A 24,208-nucleotide genomic window follows, 5' to 3' on the forward strand; every position below is an offset into this window, starting at 1 on the left:
CCACTCGCTGCAAAATTATTTTTTCCTCATGTCGCCATTGGCTCTTCTGCCAATCACCTTAAAGCTGTGACCCTTCCGCCAATGGGAACAGTTTCTCTCTCTCTACTCTGTCTAGACCCCTCATGATTTTGAACACTTCTATCAAATCTCTCAACCTTCACTGCTCTAAGGAGAACAACCCCAGCTTCTCCAGTCTATCCACGTAACTGAAGTCCCTCATCCATATAATAATTCTTGTAAATATTTTTTGCATCCGCTCCAAGGCCTTCACAACCTTTCTAAAGTGCAGTGCCCAGAATTGGACACAATACTCCAGTTGAGGCTGAACTAGTGTTTTATAAAGATTCATTATAACGTCCTTGCTTTTGTACTCTATGCCTCTATTTATGAAGCCTAGTATGCTTTTTTAACTGCTTTCTCAACCTGCCCTGCAACCTTCAATGATTTGTAAACATAAACCCAAGGTCTCTCTGTTCCTGCACTCCCTTTAGAATTGTACCCTTTAGTTTATATTGCCTTTCCTGTTCTTCTTACCAAAATGTATCACTTCGGACTTTTATGCGTTAAAGTTCATCTGCCACATGTCTGCCCATTCCACCAGCTTGTCTATTTCTTCTTGAAGTCTATCACAATCCTTCACACTGTTCACTATACTTCCAAGTTTTGTGCCATCTGCAAATGTTGCAATTGTGCCCTGTACACCCAAGTCTAAATCATTAAATTATATCAAGAAAAGCAGAGGTCTTAGTATCAACCCCTGGGGAACACCACTGTGTACCTTCCTCCAGTCTGAAAAACAGCCGTTCACCACTACTCTCTGTTTCCTGTCACTTAGCCAATTTTGTATCTATGCTGCCATTGTCCCTTTTATTCCATGGGCTTCAACTCTGCCGGCAAGCCTATTATGTGGAACTTTATCAAATGTATTTTGGAAGTCCATTCACACCACACCACATCGACCATATTGCCCCCAGCATGGACCAAGACTTTGTTCTGCTAAGCCTGTGTGGTAGCCGGTGTGCAACGGCCACCCCACGTTAAAAGAACTCACGCACAGGCATCTTCCACCTTTCAAAATGAGGTTCGGGAGCTAGTACGTCAGGACCCTCATGGACAACTCCAACAGCGACAGACCAGAACGCCGCACTGACATTGCTGCCCAAGAACTTAGACGCTTTGATGTCGACATCGCTGCCCTAAGCGAGACCCGGTGGACAGGGGAAGGTCAGCTCAAGGAACAAGGTGGAGATTACACCTTCTTCTGGAAAGGCAAACCAGAGGAAGAACGCCGCCTCCATGGAGTCGGTTTCACCATCAAGAACGAGCTGGTCGACCGCCTCAGAGACTCTCCCTGTGGGATTAGCAAATGTCTCATGATTCTCTGGCTCACCCTATTCCGGAACCAGTGCGCCACAGTTTCAGTGTGTATGCCCCAACACTCGCCGCCACAGATGAAGCCAAACAGCAATTTTATTCCAGCCTCGAACAAGCCCTGACCCATGTCCTTACAGATGACAAACTGATCCTCCTTGGTGACTTCAATGCCAGAGTCGGTAAGGACACAGACCTCTGGGGAGGCGTGATCAGCAGAGAGGGGGTAGGGAAAACCAACTCCAGCGGTATCCTACTCCTGACAAAATGCCTAGAACATGACCTTGTCATCACCAACACGTTGTTCTGCCAGAGGGACAAGTACAAGGCATTGTGGCAACACCCTTGCTCCAAGTATTGGCAGCTGCTGCCATTGTCCCTTTTATTCCATGGGCTTCAACTCTGCCAGCAAGCCTATTATGTGGCACTTTATCAAATGTATTTTGGAAATCCATTCACACCACACTACATCGACCATATTGCCCCCAGCATGGACCAAGACCTTGCTCTGCGAAGCCCGTGTGGTAGCCGGTGTGCAACGGCCACCCCACGTTAAAAGAACTCATGTTCAAGCAAGGGATCACAATGATGTGCGCATTACCCACGCCATAATAGGAGCCGACGACTGCTGGACGGACCACTGCCTAATCCTGTCATGTATGTATGCTTGGGGTTACTAGCCACCAGGTGGCGCCACTGTCTGAGGTCATTGGGCTGTACGTATGTGTGCGTGGCCCAGGTATAAAAGGCAAACCATCATGTAATGTTATCACTTTGGGCACGAATAAAGCAGAGCCAGGTTTGTACCTGTGTTAGTTTACAGTATTCAGTCGATCGAGTTATTACATACATAACATTTGGAGACAAGGTAATTTAAGTACCTTCGCATGCAAAAATGAGCACAATTGGAATTCTGGAGAGAGTCGTGGAGGGAGGGGACTGGGCAGATTTTGTAGCTCGCCTGGACCAGTACTTGGTGGCAAACAAAATGGAGGAACTCACTGATGCAGTTAGGTGCAGGGCGGTCTTCCTCACGGTTTGCGGTCCGAAAATCTATGGATTCATAAAGAATCTTCTCTTGCCTGCAAGTCCAATGGACAAAGATTATGAGGAATTGTGTGCTCTGGTATGTGACCATCTCAAACCAGAAGAAGGCATCATGATCTCACGATATCGATTCTACAAGCACGTTTGTTCTGAGGGCCAGGATGTGTAGGAATTCGTTGCCGACCTAAGACATCTAGCTGGACCGTGTAAGTTCAAAAATGCGTTGGGAGACATGCTGCGTGACTTCTTTGTAATCGGCATCAACCACGAGGTGATCCTGCGTAACCTACTGGCGGCAGAGATGCTGGATTTGAGCAAGGCCATCACGATTGCCCAGGCATCCATGATGACGGACAAAAACTTAAAGCAGATATCATCGAAAAATCGGAACTCGGCAAGTACTGTAAACAAGATTGTATCATCGTTTGGCAGAGCTGCATATGGCAGGGCCTACTCGACTGCGTATGTGAAACCTGTGGCTGCTCAAAGTCCGCCAACGGTAATGAATCCAATTTCACCATGTTGGCATTGTGGGGGCAATCATTGGCCTCATCAGTGTGAGCTTAAACAGTACATTTGTAAAGGCTGTTCGAGATGGGGGTATCTCCAGGGCATGTGTCCGCAACTGAGCAAGCGTGCTGTGACCCACCACGAAGGAGGATGATGACCAGTATAGCGCAGATCTGGATATGCAATCTGAGATACCAGAGAAGGAAGTGTCTGGACTGCATTCGTTCCGAACAAAGAGCCAACCGATAATGATTAATGTGAAACTTAACGGTGTGCCAGTACCGATGGAATTGGACACGGGTGTGAGTCAATCAATAATGAGCCAGAGGATATTCGACAAGCTGTGGGATACTAAGGCTGAGGCCTAAGCTGAGTCCAGTCAATGCCAAGTTGCATACGTACACTAAAGAACTCATAACGGTGATTGGCAGTGCAGTAGTCAAGGTGTCGTGTGATGGTGCGATTCATGATTTACCATTATGGATTGTTCCAGGCAATGGTCCAACACTGTTCGGCAGGAATTGGCTGGAAAAAATCAAATGGAATTGGAACGATATCAAAGCGTTGTCGTCGGAGAATGAAATTCCATGTGCCCAAGTGCTAAGCAAGTTCCCCTCGCTGTTTGAACCAGGCATCGGCAATTTCACGAGAGCCAAGGTGCCGATCCACGTGGACTCGGATGCAAGACCCGTCCATCATAAAGCTCGGGCAGTTCCGTACATGATGAGGGAGAAGGTCGAAATTGAACTGCAAAGACTCCAGCATGAAGGGGTCATATCACCAGTCGAATTTAATGAATGGGCCAGCCCCATTGTTCTTGTGTTGAAGAGTGATGGCACTGTCGGATTTGTGGAAACTACAAGGTTACGATCAACCAAGTTTCGAAACAGGATCAATACCCATTACCAAAGGCTGATGACCTGTTTACAACGCTAGCAGGGGGGATGTCGTTCACTAAACTGGATCTGACATTGGCCTATATGACACAGGAGCTGGTCGAGATGTCAAAGAAACTTACGTACATCAACACTCAAAGGACTGTTTATCTACAACAGGTGTCCTTTCGGAATTTGCTCGGCTATAGCCATATTTCAGAGGAACATGGAGAGTCTACTGAAGTCCGTCCCTTGAACCGCCGTGTTCCAAGATGACATCCTGGTCACAGGTCGTGACACCGCCGAACATCTGAACAACCTGTAAGAGGTTCTACATTGTCTGGACAAAGTAGGACTCAGACTGAAATGTTTGAGGTGCATCTTCATGGCACAGAAAGTCAAATTCCTGGGGAGGAAAATTGCTGCTGACGGCATCAGGCCTACGAACTCGAAAACCAAGGCCATCAAAAATGCACCCAAGTCTCAAAATGTGACGGAGCTGCATTCGTTCCTTGGTCTACTCAACTACTTTGGTCATTTCCTACCAAGATTGAGCTCTTTATTAGAGCCACCGCACATGCTGCTAAGAAAAGGCGACAACAGGGTTTGGAGTGCATTTCAAGATAGAGCTTTTGAGAAAGCTACTAATCTGCTTTGCTCTAACAAGCTGCTGATACATTATGATCCGTGAGTTGGTTGCGTGCTCCAACAAACTAATGAGTCAGGTAAACTGCAACCTGTTGCGTATGCTTCTAAAAGTTTGTCAAGGCAGAAAGCGCCTACAGCATGGTAGAAAAAGAAGCATTAGCCTGTGTGTAAGGGGTTAAAAAGATGCATCAGTACCTGTTTGGTCTTCGGTTTGAACTGGAAACAGATCACAAGCCACTCATTTCATTGTTTTCGGAAAACAAAGGTATCAATACCAATGCATCGTCCCACATCCAGAGGTGGCCGCTGACATTATCTGCCTATGATTATGTCATTCGCTATAGACCTGGCACTGAGAATTGTGCCGATGCACTGAGCTGTCTGCCGTTGCCCACACCGGAGGTGGAGACACCACAACCTGCAGACCTACTGTTAGTTATGGATGCTTTTTAAAATGAAGGAACCCCTGTTACAACTCAACAAGTTAAGACCTGGACCAGCCAGGACCTGATATTATCGGTTATGAGACGTTGTGTCCTTAGTGGTGATTGGTCTTCCATACCCAAGCAAATGGGTGATGAGACCAAACCTTACAACCATCCCAAAGACGAACTATCCATTCAGTCAGATTGTTTACTGTGGGGTAATCGTGTTGCTATACCTAAGAATGGCAGAGAGAAATTTGTACATGATCTACTTGGCACTCATCCCGGTATTGTCATGATGAAAGCCATTGCCAGATCTCATGTATGGTGGCTTGGAATTGACTCTGATCTGGAATCATGAGTGCATCAGTGCAACACTTGCATGCAGCTAAGTAAAGCACCAGCGGAATCGTCGCTGAGTCTATGATCATGGCATCTAAACCATGATCCAGGATCCACATCGACTTTGCAGGTCCCTTCCTGGGAAAGATGTTTTTAGTTGTGATGGATGCAAATTCCAAGTGGATAGAGTGTATAATCATGTCATTCAGTACATCCACAGTTACCATTGAGAATCTTTGTGTCATGTTTGTCATTCATGGTCTGCCCGACATCGTTGTAAGCGACAACAGATCTTGCTTCACTAGTCTGGAGTTTGAACTCTTCAGCACCATTCAAACCCACATCTAATGGTCAAGCAGAGCATGCTGTCCAAACCATCAAGCAGTGTATGAAACGTGTAACTCAAGGTTCATTGCTGACTCGCATCTCATGCATATTGCTTAGTTACAGGACAAGACCCCATACGCTTACCGGGGTCTCCCCTACTGAACTATTTATGAAGAGAGCTCTCAAGACCAAGCTCTCTCTTGTCCACCCTGATTGGAACAATCATGTTGAATACAGACGTCAAAATCAGCAGTGGTATCATGATCGTGCTGCTGTGCCATGCGACATTTCTGTTAACGATCCTGTGTATGTACTAAATTATGGTCAAGGTTCCAAGTGGATCGCCGGTACTGTTATGGCCAAGGAGAGTAACAGAGTGTTTATCGTCAAGCTCAAGAATGGGCAAACATGCAGGAAACATGTTGATCACATAAAGCTGCGGCACACGAATGAACCGGAATAGTCTGAGGAAGACACAATCAGTGACCAACCAACCTACTCTCAGTCATCAGAGGACTCCGCTGTCATCAATGAATCTGGACTTTCAATCCCTGACATGGTCATTGCCACTCCCATCAGATCGGCTACCCAGCCCCCAGTCATAACAGACCCAGAACACTCGCGCAAGGCTGGAGTTGAACTGAGACAATCAACTCGGGAGCGGAAAGCCCCAGATCATCTCAATTTGTAAAAAGACAGTTACTAATATCTTAAAGGGGGATATTGTCATGTATGTATGCTTGGGGCTACTAGACACCAGGTGGCGCCACTGTCAGAGGTCATTGGGCTGTACGCACCGCGCCCACCGCGCTTGGTGTGCCCTCCAGGCCACCATAACCAGTGCCTGCGAAGAGTTGCTCGGTCACTCAACTAGGAAACACCAGGACTGGTTTAATGAGAATGACCTGGAGATCCAAGAGCTAATGAATTGCAAGCACAGGGCATTTCTGAACTTAAAACAACAACCCAACTTGGGAGCAGTAAAGCAGCTTTACAGACGGATTATGGAAGAGGTCCAACAAAAAACCTGCAACCTAAAGAATAGATGGTGGGTGGAGAAAGCACAGGAGATTCAGCAGCTGGCCAACAGCCATGATGTGCGAGGATACTTTATTGCAGTCAAGTCCACCTATGGCCCAAGTACCCAAGACCCCACCTCTCTGCTGGCCAAGAATGGGGAGACACTCATCAAGGACACCGAGGCAGTCAGAACCCGCTGGAAGGAGCACTTCGAAAATCTCCTTAATCGAGACTCTGCCTTTGACACAAGTGTCCTCGACTCCATCCCGCAGCCTGCTACCTGCCACCTTCTCAGAAGAATCCCAGCCCTGCACGAGGTGGAAAGGGCCATCTGTCAGCTCAAGACCAACAGACACCGGGAGCAGATGGAATCCCTGCTGAAAGTATGGTGGAGAGGCACTATTGGCACGAATACATGACCTCATCCCCCTCATCTGGGAGGAGTCGAGCATGCTGGGAGATCTCAGAGATGCAGGATGGAGTCGAGGACACTCGCGTCAAAGGCAGAGTCTCGATTAAGGAGATTTTCGAAGTGCTCCTTCCAGCGGGTTCTGACTGCCTCGGTGTCCTTGGTGAGTGTCTCCCCATTCTTGGCCAGCAGAGAGGTGAGGCCTTGGGTACTTGGGCCATAGGTGGACTTGACTGCAGTGAAGAATCCTTGCACATCATGGCACAAAAAAGGGAACAAGTCCGACTGCGGCAACTACAGTGAAACAGGCCAGTGGTGAGTCAGCTAGAAACAGTATAAAAAGAGAGGGCTTTGTGCAGACCTGCATGGAGTGCAACAGGAGCTCAGAGTGCAAAGTTAAGAGTTTGGTAAGTGGGAGAGTTCGGGTAAGTGGGAGCGGGAGGTGTTGCTTTGTCTTGTTTTCCCCACCAGTGCTGACCCCCCGACCTGGCAGGAAAAGAAAACGAAGTGTGACATCACAGCCAAGAGGGTAAGTTATTGGCTGGTTGATTGGTGAGTAGTTTTTCTTTTTTTTCTTTTTTTCTTATCTTGTCAGTAAGAACCCTTTGGCATTATTGCCAAATTAGGTTATTTTAAGGGTTAAGTCATGGCAGGAGAGCCCAGATCCATGTCATGCTCCTCCTGTGCCATGTGGGAAATCAGGGATGCTTCAAGTGTCCCTGATGACTATATGTGCAGGAACTGTATCCAGCTGCAGCTCCTGTTAGACCGCATGATGGCAGTGGAGCGGCAGATGGATTCACTCTGGAGCATGCGTGATGCTGAGGATGTCGTGGATAGCACGTTCAGTGAGTTGGTCATACCACAGGTAAAGGTTACAAAGGCAGATAGGGAAAGGGTGACCATTAGACAGAGCAGGAGTAGGAAGACAGTGCAGGACTCCCCTGTGGTCACCTTCCTCCAAAACAGATATACCGCTTTGGATATTGTTGGATGAGATGGCTCACTAGGGGAAGGCAGCAGCAGCCAAGTTCATGGCACCGTGGGTGGCTTTCCTGCACAGGAAGGCAGGAAAAAGAGTGGGAGAGCTATAGTGGTAGGGGATTCAATTGTAAGGGGGATAGATAGGCGTTTCTGCAGTTGCAACCGAGACTCCAGGACGGTATGTTGCCTCCCTGGTGCAAGGATCAAGGATGTCTCAGAGTGGCTGCAGGGCATGCTGGAGGGTGAGGGTAAACATGGGTACCAACAATATAGGTAAAAAGCGGGATGAGATCCTACAAGCTGAATTTAGAGAGCTAGGAGTTAAATTAAAAAGCAGGACCTCAAAGATAGTAATCTCAGGGTTGCTACCAGTGCCACGTGTTAGTCAGAGTAGAAATAGCAGGATAGCTAGGAGTGGTGCAAGAGGGAGGGATTCAAATTGCTGGGGCATTGGAACCGGTTCTGGGGGAGGTGGGACCAGTACAAACCGGATGGTGTCCACCTGGGCAGGACCGGAACCGAGGGAGAGTGTTTGCTAGTGCTGTTGGGAGGGTTTAAACTAATATGGCAGGAGGATGGGAACCTATGCAGGGAGACAGAGAGAAATAAAATGGGGGCAGAAGCAAAAGATAGAAAGGAGAATAGTAAAAGTGGAGAGCAGAGAAACCCAAGGCAAAAATCAAAAAATGCCACATTACAGCAAAATTCTAAAGAGAGTGTTAAAAAGACAAGCCTGAAGGCTCTGTGCCTCAATGCGAGGGGTATTCGTAATAAGGTGGATGAATTAACTGCGCAGGCAGTTATTAACAATTATGATATAATTGGGATTACGGAGACATGGCTCCAGGGTGACCAAGGCTGGGAACTCAACAACCAGGGTTATTCAACATTCAGGAAGGATAGACAGAAAGGAAAAGAAGGTGGGGTAGCATTGCTGGTTAAAAAGGAAATTAATGCAATATTAAGAAAGGACATTAGCTTGGATGATGTGGAATCTGTATGGGTAGAGCTGCGGAATACCAATGGGCAGAAAACACCAGTGGGAGTTGTGTACAGACCACCAAACAGTAGTAGGGAGGTTGGGGATGGCATCAAATAAGAAATTAGGGATGTATGCAATAAAGGTACAGCAGTTATCATGGGCGATTTTAATAATCTACATATAGATTGGGCGAACCAAGCTGATAGCAATGCGTTGGTGGAGAATTTCCTGGAGTGTATTTATTGATGGGCTTTCTAGATCAATATGTCGCGGAACTAACTAGAGAGCTGGCCATCCTAGACTGGGTGTTGTGTAATGAGAGAAGACTAATTAGCAATCTTGTTATGCAAGGCCCCCTGGGGAAGGGTAACCATAATATGGTAGAATTCTTTATTAAGATGGAGAGTGACAGTGTTAATTCAGAGACTAGGGTCCTGAACTTAAGGAAAGGTAACGTCGATGGTATGAGACGTGAATTGGCTAGGATAGACTGGCAAATGATACTTAAAAGGTTGACGGTGGATAGGCAATGGCGACATTTATAGATCAAATGGATGAATTTCAACAATTATACATCCCTGTCTGGAGTAAAAATAAAACGGGAAAGGTAGCTCAACCGTGGCTAACAAGGGAAATGAGGGATAGTGTTAAATCCAAGGAAGAGGAAGAAAATTGGCCAGAAAAAGCAGCAAACCTAAGGACTGGGAGAAATTTAGAATTCAAGAGGAGGACAAAGGGTCTAATTAGGAGGGGAAAAATAGAGTATGAGAGGAAGCTTGCATGGAACATAAAAACTGACTGCAAAAGCTTCAATAGATATGTGAAGAGAAAAAGATTAGTGAAGACCAACATAGGTCCTTTGCAGTCAGAATCAGGTGAATTTATAATGGGGAACAAAGAAATGGCAGACCAATTGAACAAATATCTTGGATCTGTCTTCACTAAGGAAGACACAAATAACCTTCTGGAAATATTAGGTGTTCGAGGGTCTAGTGAAAAGGTGGAACTGAAGGAAATCCTTATTAGTCAGGAAATTGTGTTCGGGAAATTGATGGGATTGAAGGCCAATAAATCCCCAGGGCCTGATAGGCTGCATCCCAGAGTACTTAAGGAAGTGGCCCTAGAAATAGTGGATGCATTGGTCATCATTTTCCAACATTCTATTGACTCTGGATCACTTCCTATGCACTGGAGGGTAGCTAATGTAACACAACTTTTAAAAAAAGAAAAAAGGGAGAGAGAAAACAGGAAGTTATAGACTGGTTAGCCTGACATCGGTGGTGGGGAAAATGTTGGAATCAATTATTAAAGATGAATAGCAGCACATTTGGAAAGCAGTGACAGGATCGGTCCAAGTCAGCATGGATTTATGAAAGGGAAATCATGCTTGACAAATCTTCTAGAATTTTTTGAGGATGTAACTAGTAGAGTGGACAAGGAAGAACCAGTGGATGTGGTGTATTTGAACTTTCAAAAGGCTTATGACAAGGTCCCACACAAGAGGTTAGTGTGCAAAATTAAAGCACATGGTATTGGGGGTAATGTATTGATGTGGATAGAAAACTGGTTGGCAGACAGGAAGCAGAGAGTCGGAATAAACGAGTCCTTTTCAGAATGGCAGGCAGTGACCAGTGGGGTGCCGCAGAGCTTAGTGCTGGGACCTCAGCTATTTACAATATACATTAATGATTTAGATGAAGGAATTGAATGTAATATCTCCAAGTTTGCAGATGACACTAAGCTGGGTGGCGGTGTGAACTGTGAGGTGTCTGAGCAAATGCATGGCAGATGCAGTATAATGTGGATAAATGTGAGGTTATCCACTTTGGTGGCAAAAACAGGAAGACAGAATATTATCTGAATGGTGACAGATTAGGAAAAGGGGAGGTGGAACGAGACCTGGATGTCATGGTACATCAATCATTGAAGGTTGGCATGAAGGTACAGCAGGCGGTGAAGAAGGCAAATGGCATGTTGGCCATGATAGCTAGAGGATTTGAGTATAGGAGCAGGGAGGTCTTACTGCAGTTGTACAGTGCCTTGGTGAGGCCACACCTAGAATATTGTGTTCAGTTTTGGTCTCCTAATCTGAGGAAGGACATTCTTGATATAGAGGGAGTACAGCGAAAGTTCACCAGACTGATTCCCGGGATGCAGGACTGACATATGAGGAGAGACTGGATCAACTGGGCTTGTATCCACTGGAGTTTAGAAGAATAAGAGGAGATCTCAGAGAAACATATAAAATTCTGACGGGATTGGACAGATTAAAGGCAGGAAGAATGTTCCCTTTGCTGGGGAGTTTCAGAACCAGGGGTCACAGTCTAAGAATAAGGGATAAGCCATTTAGGACCGAGATGAGGAGAAACGTCTTCACTCAGAGAGTGGTTAACCTGTGGAATTCTCTACCGCAGAAAGTTGTTGAGGCCAGTTCGTTAGATATATTCAAAAGGGAGTTAGATATGGCCCTTACGGCCAAAGGGATCAAGGGGTATGGAGAGAAAGCAGGAAAGGGGTACTGAGGTTGAATGATCAGCCATGATCTTATTGAATGGTGGTGCAGGCCCGAAGGGCCGAATGGTCCGCTCCTGCACCTAATTTCTATGTTTCTATGTTTCTATCTCCTTGTTGTTGGCCACTGGGAAAGTCATCTCTAGAATCCTCCTCAAACGTCTTCTCCCCATGGCTGAGGAGCTCCTCCCGGAGTCACATTGCGGATTCCGTCCTCTACGGGGTACAACCGACATGATCTTTACAGCACAATAACTGCAAGAGAAATGCAGGGAACAGCACCAACCCTTGTACATGGCCTTCTTTGACCTTACAAAGGCCTTTGACACTGTTAACCACAAGGGACTATGAAGTATCCTCCTCCATTTCGGCTGCCCCCAAAGGTTTGTCGCCATCCTCCGCTTGCTCCATGACGACATGCAAGTCGTGATCCTGACCAACGGATCCACCACTGAGCCAATCCACTTCTGGACCGGGGTCAAGCAGGGCTGCGTCATCGCGCCAACCCTCTTCTCAATCTTTCTCGCTGCAATGCTCCACCTCACACTCAACAAGCTCCCCGCTGGAGTGGAACTAAACTATAAAACCAGTGGGAACCTGTTCAAACTTCGTCGCCTCCAGGCTAGGTCCAAGACCGTCCCATCCTCTGTCATTGAACAACAGTACGTGGACGATGTTGTGTCTACGCACATTCAGAGGCTGAACTCCATGCCATCGTCAACATCTTCACCAAGGCGTACGAAAGCATGGGCCTTACATTAGACATCCATAAGACATAGGTCTTGGACAATTTGGACCATTTTCCATGCCTAGGGAGCCTATTATCAGCAGGGGCAGACATTGACGACGAGATTCAACACTGCCTCCACTGTGCCAGAGCAGCATTCGGTCGCCTGAGGAAGAGAGTGTTTGAAGATCAGGCCCTCAAATCTGGCACCAAGCTTATGGTCTTCAGGACTGTACTGATACCCGCCCTCCTGTATGGCTCAGAGACGTGGACCATATACAGTAGACGCCTCAAATCACTGGAGAAATACCACCAACGATGTCCCCACAAGATCCTGCAAATCCCCTGGGAGAATAAACGCACCAACATCAGTGTTTTCGGTCAGGACAACATCCCCAGCATCAAAGCGCTGACCACATTCACCCAGCTCTGTTGGGCAGGCCACATTGTTCACATGCCCGACACAAGATTCCCAAAGCAAGCGCTCTATATTTGGAACTCCTGCACAGCAAGCGAGCCCCAGGTGGGCAGAGGGAACGTTTCAAGGACACCCTCAAAGTCTCCAATAAAGTACAAAATCTCCACCAACACCTGGCCAAAGACCGCCCTAAGTCGAGGAAAAGCATAAGGGAGGACACTGAGCACCTTGAGTTTCATTGCTGAGAGCATGCAGAAAACAAACACAGGCACAGCAAACCAGACTCCCCACCCACCCTTTCCTCCAACGGCTGTCTGTCCCACCTGTGACACAGACTGTAATTCCTGTATTGGACTGTTCAGTCACCTGAGTACTCACTTTTAGAGTGGAACCAAGTCTTCCTTGATTTCGAGGGACTGCCTATGATGATGATGATGCCCTCATCAACCCTCTCTGTTACGTGATCAAAAACTCAGTCAAGTTAGTTAAACATGATTTGCTTTTAACAAATCCGTGCTGGCTTTCCTTAAAGAATCCATACTAGTCCAAGTTACTGTTAATTTTGTCCTGGATTATTATTTCTAAAAGCTTCCCCACTATTGAGATTATACTGGCTGGCCTGTAGTTGCTGGGTTTATTTGTGCCTGGTTAGTCATCACGTGCTTATTGTTCCTTTAACCTGATCTCTAAGCTCCGCGTTGTGTCAGTATCTAAACTGGTGGCTGCGTGAGTGAGATCAAATGACAAGGTATTTTCATGTTCACCTTGCTCCTCTTCCTTCGCTGGCTGAAGGGTTTCCACATTCTGATGAGCTGAAATGAAAAAGGATCAAGGGTTAGGTTGTGGTGTGAGGGAGATCAGGGAGGAAAATGTGTGGGTTGAAGGGATTTGCAGTTTGTCATGCAGAGTGTGTGGGGTGAGAGAGACATCACAAGAATGAGGTATAAAGAAACCCTGCTCAGCATCTCTTCCAGCATTGCCAGTGGCCACTGCATCTGCCCTGCCTCTTCCCATGACTGCCAGTACCGTCTCTTCAATGGGGAAAAGAGTGTGTCGACACACTGGTTTCCCATCAGTGGCAGCCTGTTGCCTGATGTTATTCATCACATTCTCCTGCAAGAAAGAGGGAGGTGTGTTATACAGAGTCTTCAAAGGTGATTGCGGAATGTGGCTGTAATGGTAGAATAGCTGTCAGTGTATGTGAGATCTGAGTTGTGGAAGTGAAGTTTGCAATAGTGTTGAATCCGTGATATGTGGTGAGGAATGTTTAATAAAATGTGTTTTTCTGATGGCAAGGTGGTGGGAGACGGGAAGGTTGTGAGTGTTGCAATTAACAATGTTGTGAATGGTGTCTAGTCAAATCATTAAACTTCTTCCAGCACTGCATCCATATGCTGGAAGTTATGCCCCTGGCATTGATTTAGTTGGCAATCTCCTCCCACTGCCTCCTCATCAGATGCCTGGAGGACTTCTTGCCCCCTGATGGATAAAGTATATTCCTCAATCTCTCTACTACCTGTACCAAGGCCTGCAAAGATTCTTAGTGCCTGCTCTTCTCCTCCTTCAGCCATTTAATAACTAGGTAGCACATCAATTCTTCTATCCAGAATACACTTCCCAGTTAAGAGATGTTGGCTACTTTTAGGTAGCGTCGCCCCTTCACAATATTGGACCCTCCCCTTCATGAATGCAGCCACTGAACAGTATGGATAGCAATGGCTGCACATGGAAATCACTGAACATAAGAACATAAGAATATAAGAAATAGGAGCAGGAATAGGCCACTTGGCCCCTCGAGCCTGCTCTGCCATTTAATAAGATCATGGCTGATCTGATCATGGACTCAGCTCCACTTCCCTGCTCGCTCCCCACAACTCTTTATTCCCTTATCGCTCAAAAATCTGTCTATCTCTGCTTTAAATATATTCAATGACTCAACCTCCACAGCTCTCTGGGGCAGAGAATTCCATAGATTTACAACCCTGAGAGAAGAAGTTCCTCCTCATCTCAGTTTTAAATGGGTGGCCCCTTATTCTCAGACAATGGGCTAGATTTTCTACGATTTTTGCATGCTTAACATCCACTTAACGTCCATTTTATTGCTGAAATGACGTATAACGCCCATATATCGCCCATTTAGCCACAAAATGGAAACTGACAAGCATTTTTAGGAAACTTATCGCCAAGCGTTACTTTCCCCATGTGCATAACGGCAGGAAAAAATAATACCACCTGCCCACTTTTTGGGGGCAGAATCATCAGAATGGACGAAATCAATGCCCATAATATTGCCCAGCGTTACTTTCCACAGGGAATTAATGCCGAAATTCAATAATACCGCCCGCCCATTTTTTTTTGTCGTAAAGAGCACATTTGGAGAAACTAACACCCAGGAGATCTCCCACCTTCACTTTCACCACCTCACACACATATCACCCACAATATCACTCGCCCAAAAAAACACCCAGAAAAAGTGGAACTGATCTGAACTAAAGCCAGTGGTGTGGCTGCCATTTTTAAAATCGCATGTCGCTTCATTCAAAAGGCTGCTTCAACTTCGGGGGAGTTTGCATTGACTCTGGAGTTCTTCTCAGGTGAAGTGACCATCTCAACAGACATAATTTCAGACTCTGGACTATTGGGGGTTTACTTTAGTGAGGAAATGATTGCTTCTGATCAATCACTGTTATACTTTCATTGCAATGGGGCCAGCCATTTCTTAGCCTGCATCGATTAATACGCAGATGCTGCAGAATGCAGATGACTCAATGTGTGATGCACATCATTATATCCCCAATTTAAGACGTGCATGAATGAGGAGGAGGGCCAGACCATGCACACCCCGCACGTACAGGGAAAAGAGGTCTTACTTCGACGTGTCTGACCACACCTGCCTTCGGAGACTGCGCTTCCACAAGGTGGTGATCAATGTAATATGCGAGCTCCTCAGGCCAGATATGCAGCCTGCTATCAAGACATCAGTGTCAGTCGAGGTCAAGATCACTGCAGCACTGTCTTTCTACGCGTCCGGTTCCTTTCGGGCCTCCGCGGTCGAGATTTGCCCTCTGTCTCACCATGCAACCCATTGCTGCATTAGACAGGTCATGGAGGCCCTGTACACGAGAAGGAGGCTCAGACTGACAGAACTGGAGCATTCTACCGCATTGCTAAGTTCCCCGGGGTGCAGGGAACTATACAGTGCACTCACATCGCCATGCGGCCACCTTCTCAGGACCCAGAGCGTTTTCGTAACAGAAAAGGATTTCACGCCCTGAAGGCCCAACTAATTGTCAACCACAACCAGATCATCATGGCAGTGAATGTCAAATGTCCGGGCACCTTCAATGAGGCTCACATCCTGCGTGAGAACGCTGCCTCTAACATCTTTAAGAGTCAGCCACAAGGACAATGCTGGATGCTTAGTGATAACCGATATGGCCTCACCACCTGGCCGATGGCCCCGCTGCGTGACACCCACATCGAGGCCGAGAAGCGATACAATAAGAGCCACAGAGACACATGCAATGTGGTCCAAAAACAATAACTGTGCTTAAGCAGATGTCTGGACCACTCAGGAGGAGAGCTACAATACAACCCTGAGCAAGTAGGTAAATTCGTGGTCATGTGGTCCATGCTGCACAATCTGGCTATCAGGAGGGGCCAAGAATTGCCAGAAGGGACTGATGTTCCACCTCAGGAGAGAGAGGAAGAGGACGACGAGGGGCTGGATGCCGACCTAGGGCCACACAATCAGGCTGCCCACGACCATACCCACGACCCCATCCAGACCCCAGGAAAAGGCCCATCGTGACTACTTAGCTGCAAGACTCATACGTGAGGAGCTGATATCTGAACAATTTGCCTGAAAGAACGTTGCTGTGTGTGTGCAGCTCAGACATCAATGGTGCCCATCACTTTGGTGCCAGTTAAAATTTATGTTGATTGAAGTTAAGTTTTATTTAACCCTTTCATGTTAAGGAATCACCAGTTGTAACGGTTGAGCTATCTGAGACAATGCGCAACAAGGATATGTTCAATAAAAAAAATTATACGAACATTGGTCTGAAATCATAAGTATCACAGGCAAAAACACCTAAACTCCGCCCATACTCCACTTTTTTCACCATTGACATCAATCAAATGTTCATCATATTCAGCAACACAGAATACAAAGGCAAAGCAGGAAGGTGGCCCCCTCCCCCCCCATACATTACAACAAATTGTATACACCCAGATGGAGATATAACACAGCCATCACCTGCGGACATGCACCTCACTTTCCTTCCCCCGTCCCCTTCTTCTCCCCACCTCTAGCCCTTCCCCTCCTCGCTCCATGGTGCCTGGCCAAGGAGCTTCTCAGGCGGTGCCTCATTGGGGGGATGAAGGCAGATGAAGGATGAAGGTTGCACGGGTACGGGAGCGGGGGGTGCCGAGGGGGCAGAATTCTCTGATGCAGAAGCAGGATCTTGGTCCTTGCTCTCATCTGTTGTTCGCAGTGGTGGTGCGGAACCCAGGGGTGGAGTGCCGCGCTCTGGGACCACTGGGAGGCCTGTGCCAGCAGTGTTCCTGGCTATCGCATCCAGGGCCTCCGCCATCCGCGGAATATACTCAGTCATGGTGGCCAGCTGTCGGGATATGCCTCCCAATGCTTTAATAAGCTGTTCACCAATGTCTACAGTCCTCCTGGACAACTGTACCATCTCTCCGCTCTCATGTGGCGTTCGTGGACCAGACCTGCCGCGTCCACGAGGCCTCCGCGGGGTCGGCACCATCCTGGAGACAAATGGGGTATCCTGTGGCGAGGTGCTTGGGGCTGGTACCTCCAGAGTGGAGGTGGGAATGACCGGAGGACCACTAGATAGCCTTGGGGTGAAATGACTTCTGGAGCGTGGCGATGCAGGTTCTTTGAAGTCCGCACTCTCATCCGCGGAGAACAGACCCAGCGGATTGACGGGCAAGAATCGGAGCTCCTCGGCACCAGATGTTGGATCGTCCAGAGAGTTGGGCCCCGCACCCCCACCTTCTAGCCTCTTGCCTGGGGCCACGCTGCTGGCTGAACTGCAAAACACAAAGGAGGTTATTAGAGGAAAAGGGGGGTGCTAGCGTCACAAGTGAGTCCAGCGCTACACACAGCATATGCACGACAAAAGCACCATCGCTCTCAAAATCATCACAGACATCACATTTCATGACCATCAACACATTTGCATTGCAATAATTTTCATTAGGCCAGCATTATTTCTATGACAATTTTAGAAATCATCTATCATATATGATTGTTCGGATATGAGTGTGTGTGGCATCTATTGACTTTATATCACGCAATGATGTAAACTTTACTCACGTGGTATCATTTCAGGGTCTGTAGATGCTTCCGTGGCTGTTCGGGTGTGCTTCCCCACAAGTGCGATCACCCGCTCCTCCATCTCAGTGATGTCGCTGGGGTCTGGTGGCTTCTGCACGGACCTCATCATCGATAGCTTCTTCTGTAAAAGGTGACAGGACGACATGGCATGAGATCATTGCATGATATCATTGCTAGGTACTGTCATAGAGACTGATACAACACATAATCGACAGATGTAATGATGATTATTATGATAATTATCATTCTTTACCTAAAGACGTGAATCGTGACCATAAGCTTTGACTACAATTTCCCGGTAAAAGTGCAAGACCACACATCTGCTGATAGTCACTCATGACTCTTACAAATCAAATTATATAAATACATAAGTACATGCAAATAAATGTAATACTTACTCCTGCGGATCCCACTGGGTCGTTCCATCGTTTGCGGCATTGCTTGTCCTCACGCACCTCGTTGGTCGCCGACAAGACCACCTCTGCTATCTCGGCCCATATCTTCTGGTAGGCCTTTGGGGTGGGCTTCCCACCCCCTCCCTGGGTCAAACCACCCCAGTGTAACTCGACCTCCTGCAGATGTGAGGCATTTGCCTCATCTGAGAACCTACTCGCTCATTTGCACCCTCCAATGTGCTCCTCTCCAAGCTCACTGCTCTCGCCAGCATCAGTCTCTACAGTGCGCTGTGATGCCTCCTCCTCTTCCTCCATTATAGGCCAAATTTGGGCAAATATCTGGCTGGTAACAGCTAATTTTTGTTTCCCTATTTGCTCTAAAGCTCTAAACTCTCCTTCCTTCCTCCCAAAGCAGCCACACCACACCCACACACGCCTTCACTCCCTCTCAGCTCCCTCTCCCTGTCTCCTCTTCTGCGCATGTTATGATGACCCTTGACCTCCTGAATCGCGGGAATCGAGCATTGACATGCCATTGCTAAGGGTGGCGACACTTTACAGCAGAAGGTCAGAGAGATTTAACATTAACTCCCATTTCATATCATTCGCGGTAATGCCCAATTTCAAAAATGGAGACTAGGTGCTTTGAGAATGGACGAGATGCCAGCGATCTGAAAACCCATTTTTAACACTCACGCCGGAAATAACTCCCATTTTTTGGGTGATAAGCACAAAAGTGTAAAATCTAGCCCCTGGTCCCCTAATTTTAGTTTCCCCTATGAGTGGAAATATCTTCTCTGCATCCAACTTGTTGAGCTCCTTCATTTTCTTATATGTTTCAATAAGATCACCTCTCATTCTTCTGAAGTCCAATGAGTATAGGCCCAAGCTACTCAACCTATTTTCATAAGTGAACCCTCTCATCTCCGGAATGAGCAGGCAGCACAGATTTCAACTGGTGCAGGTTAACTGCATATTTTCCTGAGCTGTTCAATTTCTAGGCCAATGAATTAGAATAAAGAACAAAAAATCTTGATTTCAATATAGTGAGGATGCAGAAAGAATAAATACCATGTAGGTTGACATATTTTTTCAGCTTCTGAGAAACAAAAAAAGTCTATAGAAGCAAAACCATAGAAATACCAACACCATAGAGTGGGCAAAAAATTTGTTGTTTTAACACCATTCCGTAGCATCACCATTATCAGCTGGTGGCGGGTCTCGCAGCAGCCGCCGTTTTGGTCCCTACCTTTACATTGCTGGTAACTGGCAACACTATCCCCAACAAACTTCCAGCGTTGTGACAACAATAAGCGTGCAACGCCGACTTTAGATCACAAGCGCGAACTTCAACCTCTGCTGAATCCTAAGCACACCTGGTGTGCAAGCAGGCTGACTGTAGCAATGTCAGCAACTCTTAAAAGGACACACACATCATTCAGGTAAGTTTGGATTTAAGGTTTTGGACAGGGTTTTTTGATTTTATTGAAGTGGTGGCTTGCTGCAATAGAAGTGAAATTTTTTTTCCCGTGTGGAGGGAGTGCTGCTGGACACATGCAAGGGTTCGGATGGTAAATGAAGGCCTTTGAGACAACAGAAAATGCTGTAAATACTCAAAACAGGTCAGGCAACATCCATGGAGAGAAAAACGGAGTGCACATCTCAGATTGATTTGCAGCCTGACCAGCTGAATATTTGCAGTGTTTTATGCTGTCACTTCACATTTACCACTCATAGAGGGAAGGGGAAGACACAGAAGAGGAGGAAGCAAAAGAGGAGGAAGCAGAAGAGGAGGAATCAGATGGAAGAGTGCGTCCCAGACAATCCCTTTGTGGCAGAAATATCCAGAATGGAATCATCCGCCTGCATTTCCAGTGTCCACAAATCCAATTCCCCTTTCAACATTTGTCCCACACATTAACATGACAATGTCTTGGTCATAATGCTGAAATAAAAGCCACCAAAAGCAAACTTTCTCATCCACCTATATATGTCTATCCATCCAATATGACATCAAGAAATCAACTCATCATCCATATGTGTTCGCTTAGTGACTGTCTTGTGTGTGTCAATTTCCTTTCCTATTAATGTCACACAGTGCTACCCTAGTGGCTGTAGCATGGTTGGTGGAAGGCAGCTGATTTTCAGTGGTGGACACTGCAAATCGCCTTGTTGGTTGACCTTGAGGAGTTGGTGACTGGGAGTGTCATAACAATCTGTTTCTTCTTCTTCCTCTGCTTCTTCTTCTTTACACTCCTCTCCCTCTTCTTGGTCACCCACTGGCTGGGCAGGCTGCATTTCTTGCATGTGAGAAATGAGGAAGGCACAAGGGTGGGGTAGTGGTTATGGAAGAGCAGGAAAGCATGAGGTGCATGCCAGAAGGAGGATAATGTATGAGGATACCAGAATTTTATAGCCTTTCAGCCCCACCTCTAGCCAACGGCTCAGCCATGCCCCTGCCAAGAATGGCATGCTACATCTCCTCCAAGGAGGTGAGGCTAGGAAAGGGAGATGTGCCTCATGATTGTTGCAGATTGTTGGTAGGTGAGTGATTGGGGGTGAGGGCTGGTAGGAGACGGCTTTTGAAGATGCATTCACTGACCTTGACCAATGGTCTGAGGTCATGAAGCTTCTTTGGGCATTGGAGCCAGGTAGTTCGGGGGACTCTGCTGGCAGTGACGGCCTCAGAGATGTACTCACACATCATTCTTAATGGAGGGCCTCCTGGCCACTGTGGGTAGAGGGCCACTCTTGCGGTGTTGACCCACTGCACAAAGCTGGATTGCTGCATGCGAGACCCTGGGTACCCCTTTCATGGCTTTCTGAGCCATTTGTGTTCGTGCTGAGGCAGTTTTCCCATTTGTTGAGGATAGGAAGGAAATTCAGCTTTAAAACTGAATATGCATATTTGGGACTTCTTTTTAATGTCAAATACATTTTTAGAGGCTGGAAGGCCTGAAAACTTCATTGTTTGCCTCCATTTTAATCTGTATTTCTTTAGTGTGCATGGCCCCTTTAATTCACAGGCCTCTTCATTGTACACAATTGCTTCCAGAGGCTGTGCGAAGCTCAAACGCCACACCTGAAAATGAACTTTGGGTTGGAAACCTCCAGCAATGCCACCAGGATGACGTTGCTCGACAGGTAAGCACTGCACTAGCAATCTCCAGCCTACCCAGATGAATTTTGCCCCGTTAGCTCCAGTTGCCAGTGACACTAGCAACTTGACTGGTTAACACAAATTTCTCCCGCCTTGTCCTATATGTCTGAAATTAATTTCAAAGATTTCTCCACAAATTATGTTAAACTTACTGGTTCTAGCTTCCAGGTTATATCTTAGATTTTCCATAAATGAGTGTAACTGATGATTATAATATGCTTAATAGGCATTTTTGTTCAGTGATTTAGCAGGAGAAAATAGGCAGGATCTTCATCTTATATTGCAGAACAGGCTCGAGGGGCTGAATGACCTACTCTTGCTCCTCTGTTCCGAATATATTACTTTTGCAGATATTATGTAATTTTGATGTCCATAGTTTCCCATTTGTAATGCTGGAAGTTCACTCTTTCATAATTTCATTCATTTCGATTTGGCATCCAGGACAGCAGGACTTTGCAGTAATTTAAATGAACAGAAAGCTACTTAAATGACTAGTTTTATATTATACATTTCATTTATATTTCACTGACCCTGAACAGGCGGGAGGAGGGTGCAGAGTGGCAGCGGCTTCCAGCTAAGTAGTGCGGAAAGGGTTTTTAGAGGGTCTCACAGGAGGGAAGGGGTTAGACAGGGGTAGGGGAGGTTTCATCTGTTCTTGTTCAGCCTGGAGGATCTGAATATGTCTTTTCCCCTTTTCTCTCTGTTTCATCCTCTGTTAATCTCCTTCCATCTCTATATTCTCCCCTTCTCTGCATGTTGGCTTCTCTGAATGCTCATTGTGCTTTAAGATGAATTTTGTGGGGTTTTTCACCAATAATCTCTCCCAACTGTTGCCACTGTCCTCCAAACTCGTATACATATAATTCCCCTTACATTCTGTAGCTTTCCTGATCTTCTAGAATCTCAAAAATATCTCAGTAAAAATATTGGAACTGCAACAGAAATGCAAGAACCATAAATACTCTCTTTCAAAGGGCCAATCTATGCATCACCATTCGCTTCACCCTACATTGTTATCTGAGTAAAAGAGCTTCACGGTCCAACATTGGACTGTGTTCTGCCATTTGGGAACTCCTGGTGCAATGGAAGCTTTACTTTGCCTCTAGTTGATGATATATCCAATCTGAAAAGGATTAATAGAGAAATTTAGTGCAAATGTAAAAGGAAAGTCCAATTTCCCAGTAATCATTGTGACCAGCACAATCAAATTCACAGAAAGGTTTCTTGAAGATCTCTGTGAATATTTCCTCTGCATCTTTCTTTAGTTCCTTTAACAATGAATGCCACTTCTGACTGCCACTTTGTATTTTGTTGACATTGCTATTGAGCTTTTACATACCTTGAAATAATCACGTGCCCTAATTATCCACTTGCAGTCAGAATTGCTAGGATAATGTCCTGGGAAGTTTGGAGAAGTGAAACTTCCAGATTTTGCTACCAACATGTTTCCACATACATCTGAAAAAAATGAAATTTAACAAGGGCATCTATGACACCAATATATTATAAACATGCATTACACAGTGTACTACAGTACAATCATTTACAGGGAATGATACTGAAAGCTATTGAGAGAGAAAAGGTTCTAGGTATTATTGTGGACAGATCACCAAAGGCTCACATCACGATTAATGCAGAGAAGTAGTAGCTAAATGAAACAGGGTATTGTGTTGCTATAATAGAATCATTCAGTACAAAACAGATGCAACCATACTGTTGGCTAGACTGCATCTAGAGTATTGCACAAAGTTTTGGTTCCCTCACATGGTGGATGATATGGTGGCCTTGGAAAAGGTTCAGAGGTGTTACAGAATGATTCCCAGTTTAATGAACATTAGTTACTCAGATAGGCTTAAAGAGCCACACCTATTTACTTTAGAGCAACATAGACTTAGAGGCACAGATAGAGCTATATAAATTAAGGAAAAGGCTTGATTGCATGCTTTATACTGGTTTAAACTACCAAAAAATAGGAATAGGCTAGGTGTTAGGCAGTTCTTCTTTTCCCAGAGAGCACTAAGCATCTGGAATGTGTTGTCAGATTGTGCGGGAGTGTTGACTCTCTGCATGCCTTCAAGAGAGAGCTGGACCAGTTGTTGGCTGGAGCAGATATCACATCATATAGAAGATAAGTGGATTAACAGTTAGCAGTTAATGGTCAATGTGATCTCTGAACTGGCCTTTGCTTTTTCTTGCCGCACCCATGATATTGCGTGGCTACGGTGTTGGGAGTAAAAAGTCATGTCTAGTCATGAACAATGTTTCTGTAGTGTATGTAGGCACCTTTAGTAATGACTCCATGAGGCAGGGTATGATACTTAAACTGTGTAGACCTGTAGTCCTTTATTTGCAGCTCCTGAGTGATGACAAAGTTCCCTTTTATACTGGGTTACCTGCCGTGTGCAGGCAACCCCTAGGTTTCCAGCAGCAGCACCCTCTGGTGTACCGGTAAGGTGTGTACAGTATAAGGGTACATTCAATGTGGCATAACAGTGTTACAGACATCACGCAGTAAACAGGCATGCACACAACAATACTCCCCTCTGAGCATTTTTCATATCCTTATTGTCATGACCAGGGGAGGTGATCAGTGGTGGGCTATGGGAGGTTGTGGTGAGGGTTGTGTGGTTGCCAGATGTGACCCCTGTGCTTGAGGCTGGACTTGTACTTTTCCCCTCCCTCACACATAAAC

General features: G+C 46.2%; 1 protein-coding gene across 9 annotated transcripts in view; it reads right to left on the bottom strand.

The window, feature by feature from the left end:
• LOC139279957 (low choriolytic enzyme-like) overlaps positions 1 to 24,208 on the bottom strand; it is a 630,591-nt gene that overhangs the window by 54,260 nt on the left and 552,123 nt on the right. For all 9 annotated transcript variants that reach the window (XM_070899317.1, XM_070899318.1, XM_070899312.1 and 6 more), the window contains one exon: positions 22,856 to 22,974. In XM_070899317.1, the coding sequence (XP_070755418.1) occupies positions 22,856 to 22,974 (119 nt within the window). The remainder of the gene's footprint in view (positions 1 to 22,855; positions 22,975 to 24,208) is intronic.

Source organism: Pristiophorus japonicus, chromosome 14 (assembly GCF_044704955.1).
Source record: "Pristiophorus japonicus isolate sPriJap1 chromosome 14, sPriJap1.hap1, whole genome shotgun sequence".
Lineage (NCBI taxonomy): Eukaryota > Metazoa > Chordata > Chondrichthyes > Pristiophoridae > Pristiophorus > Pristiophorus japonicus.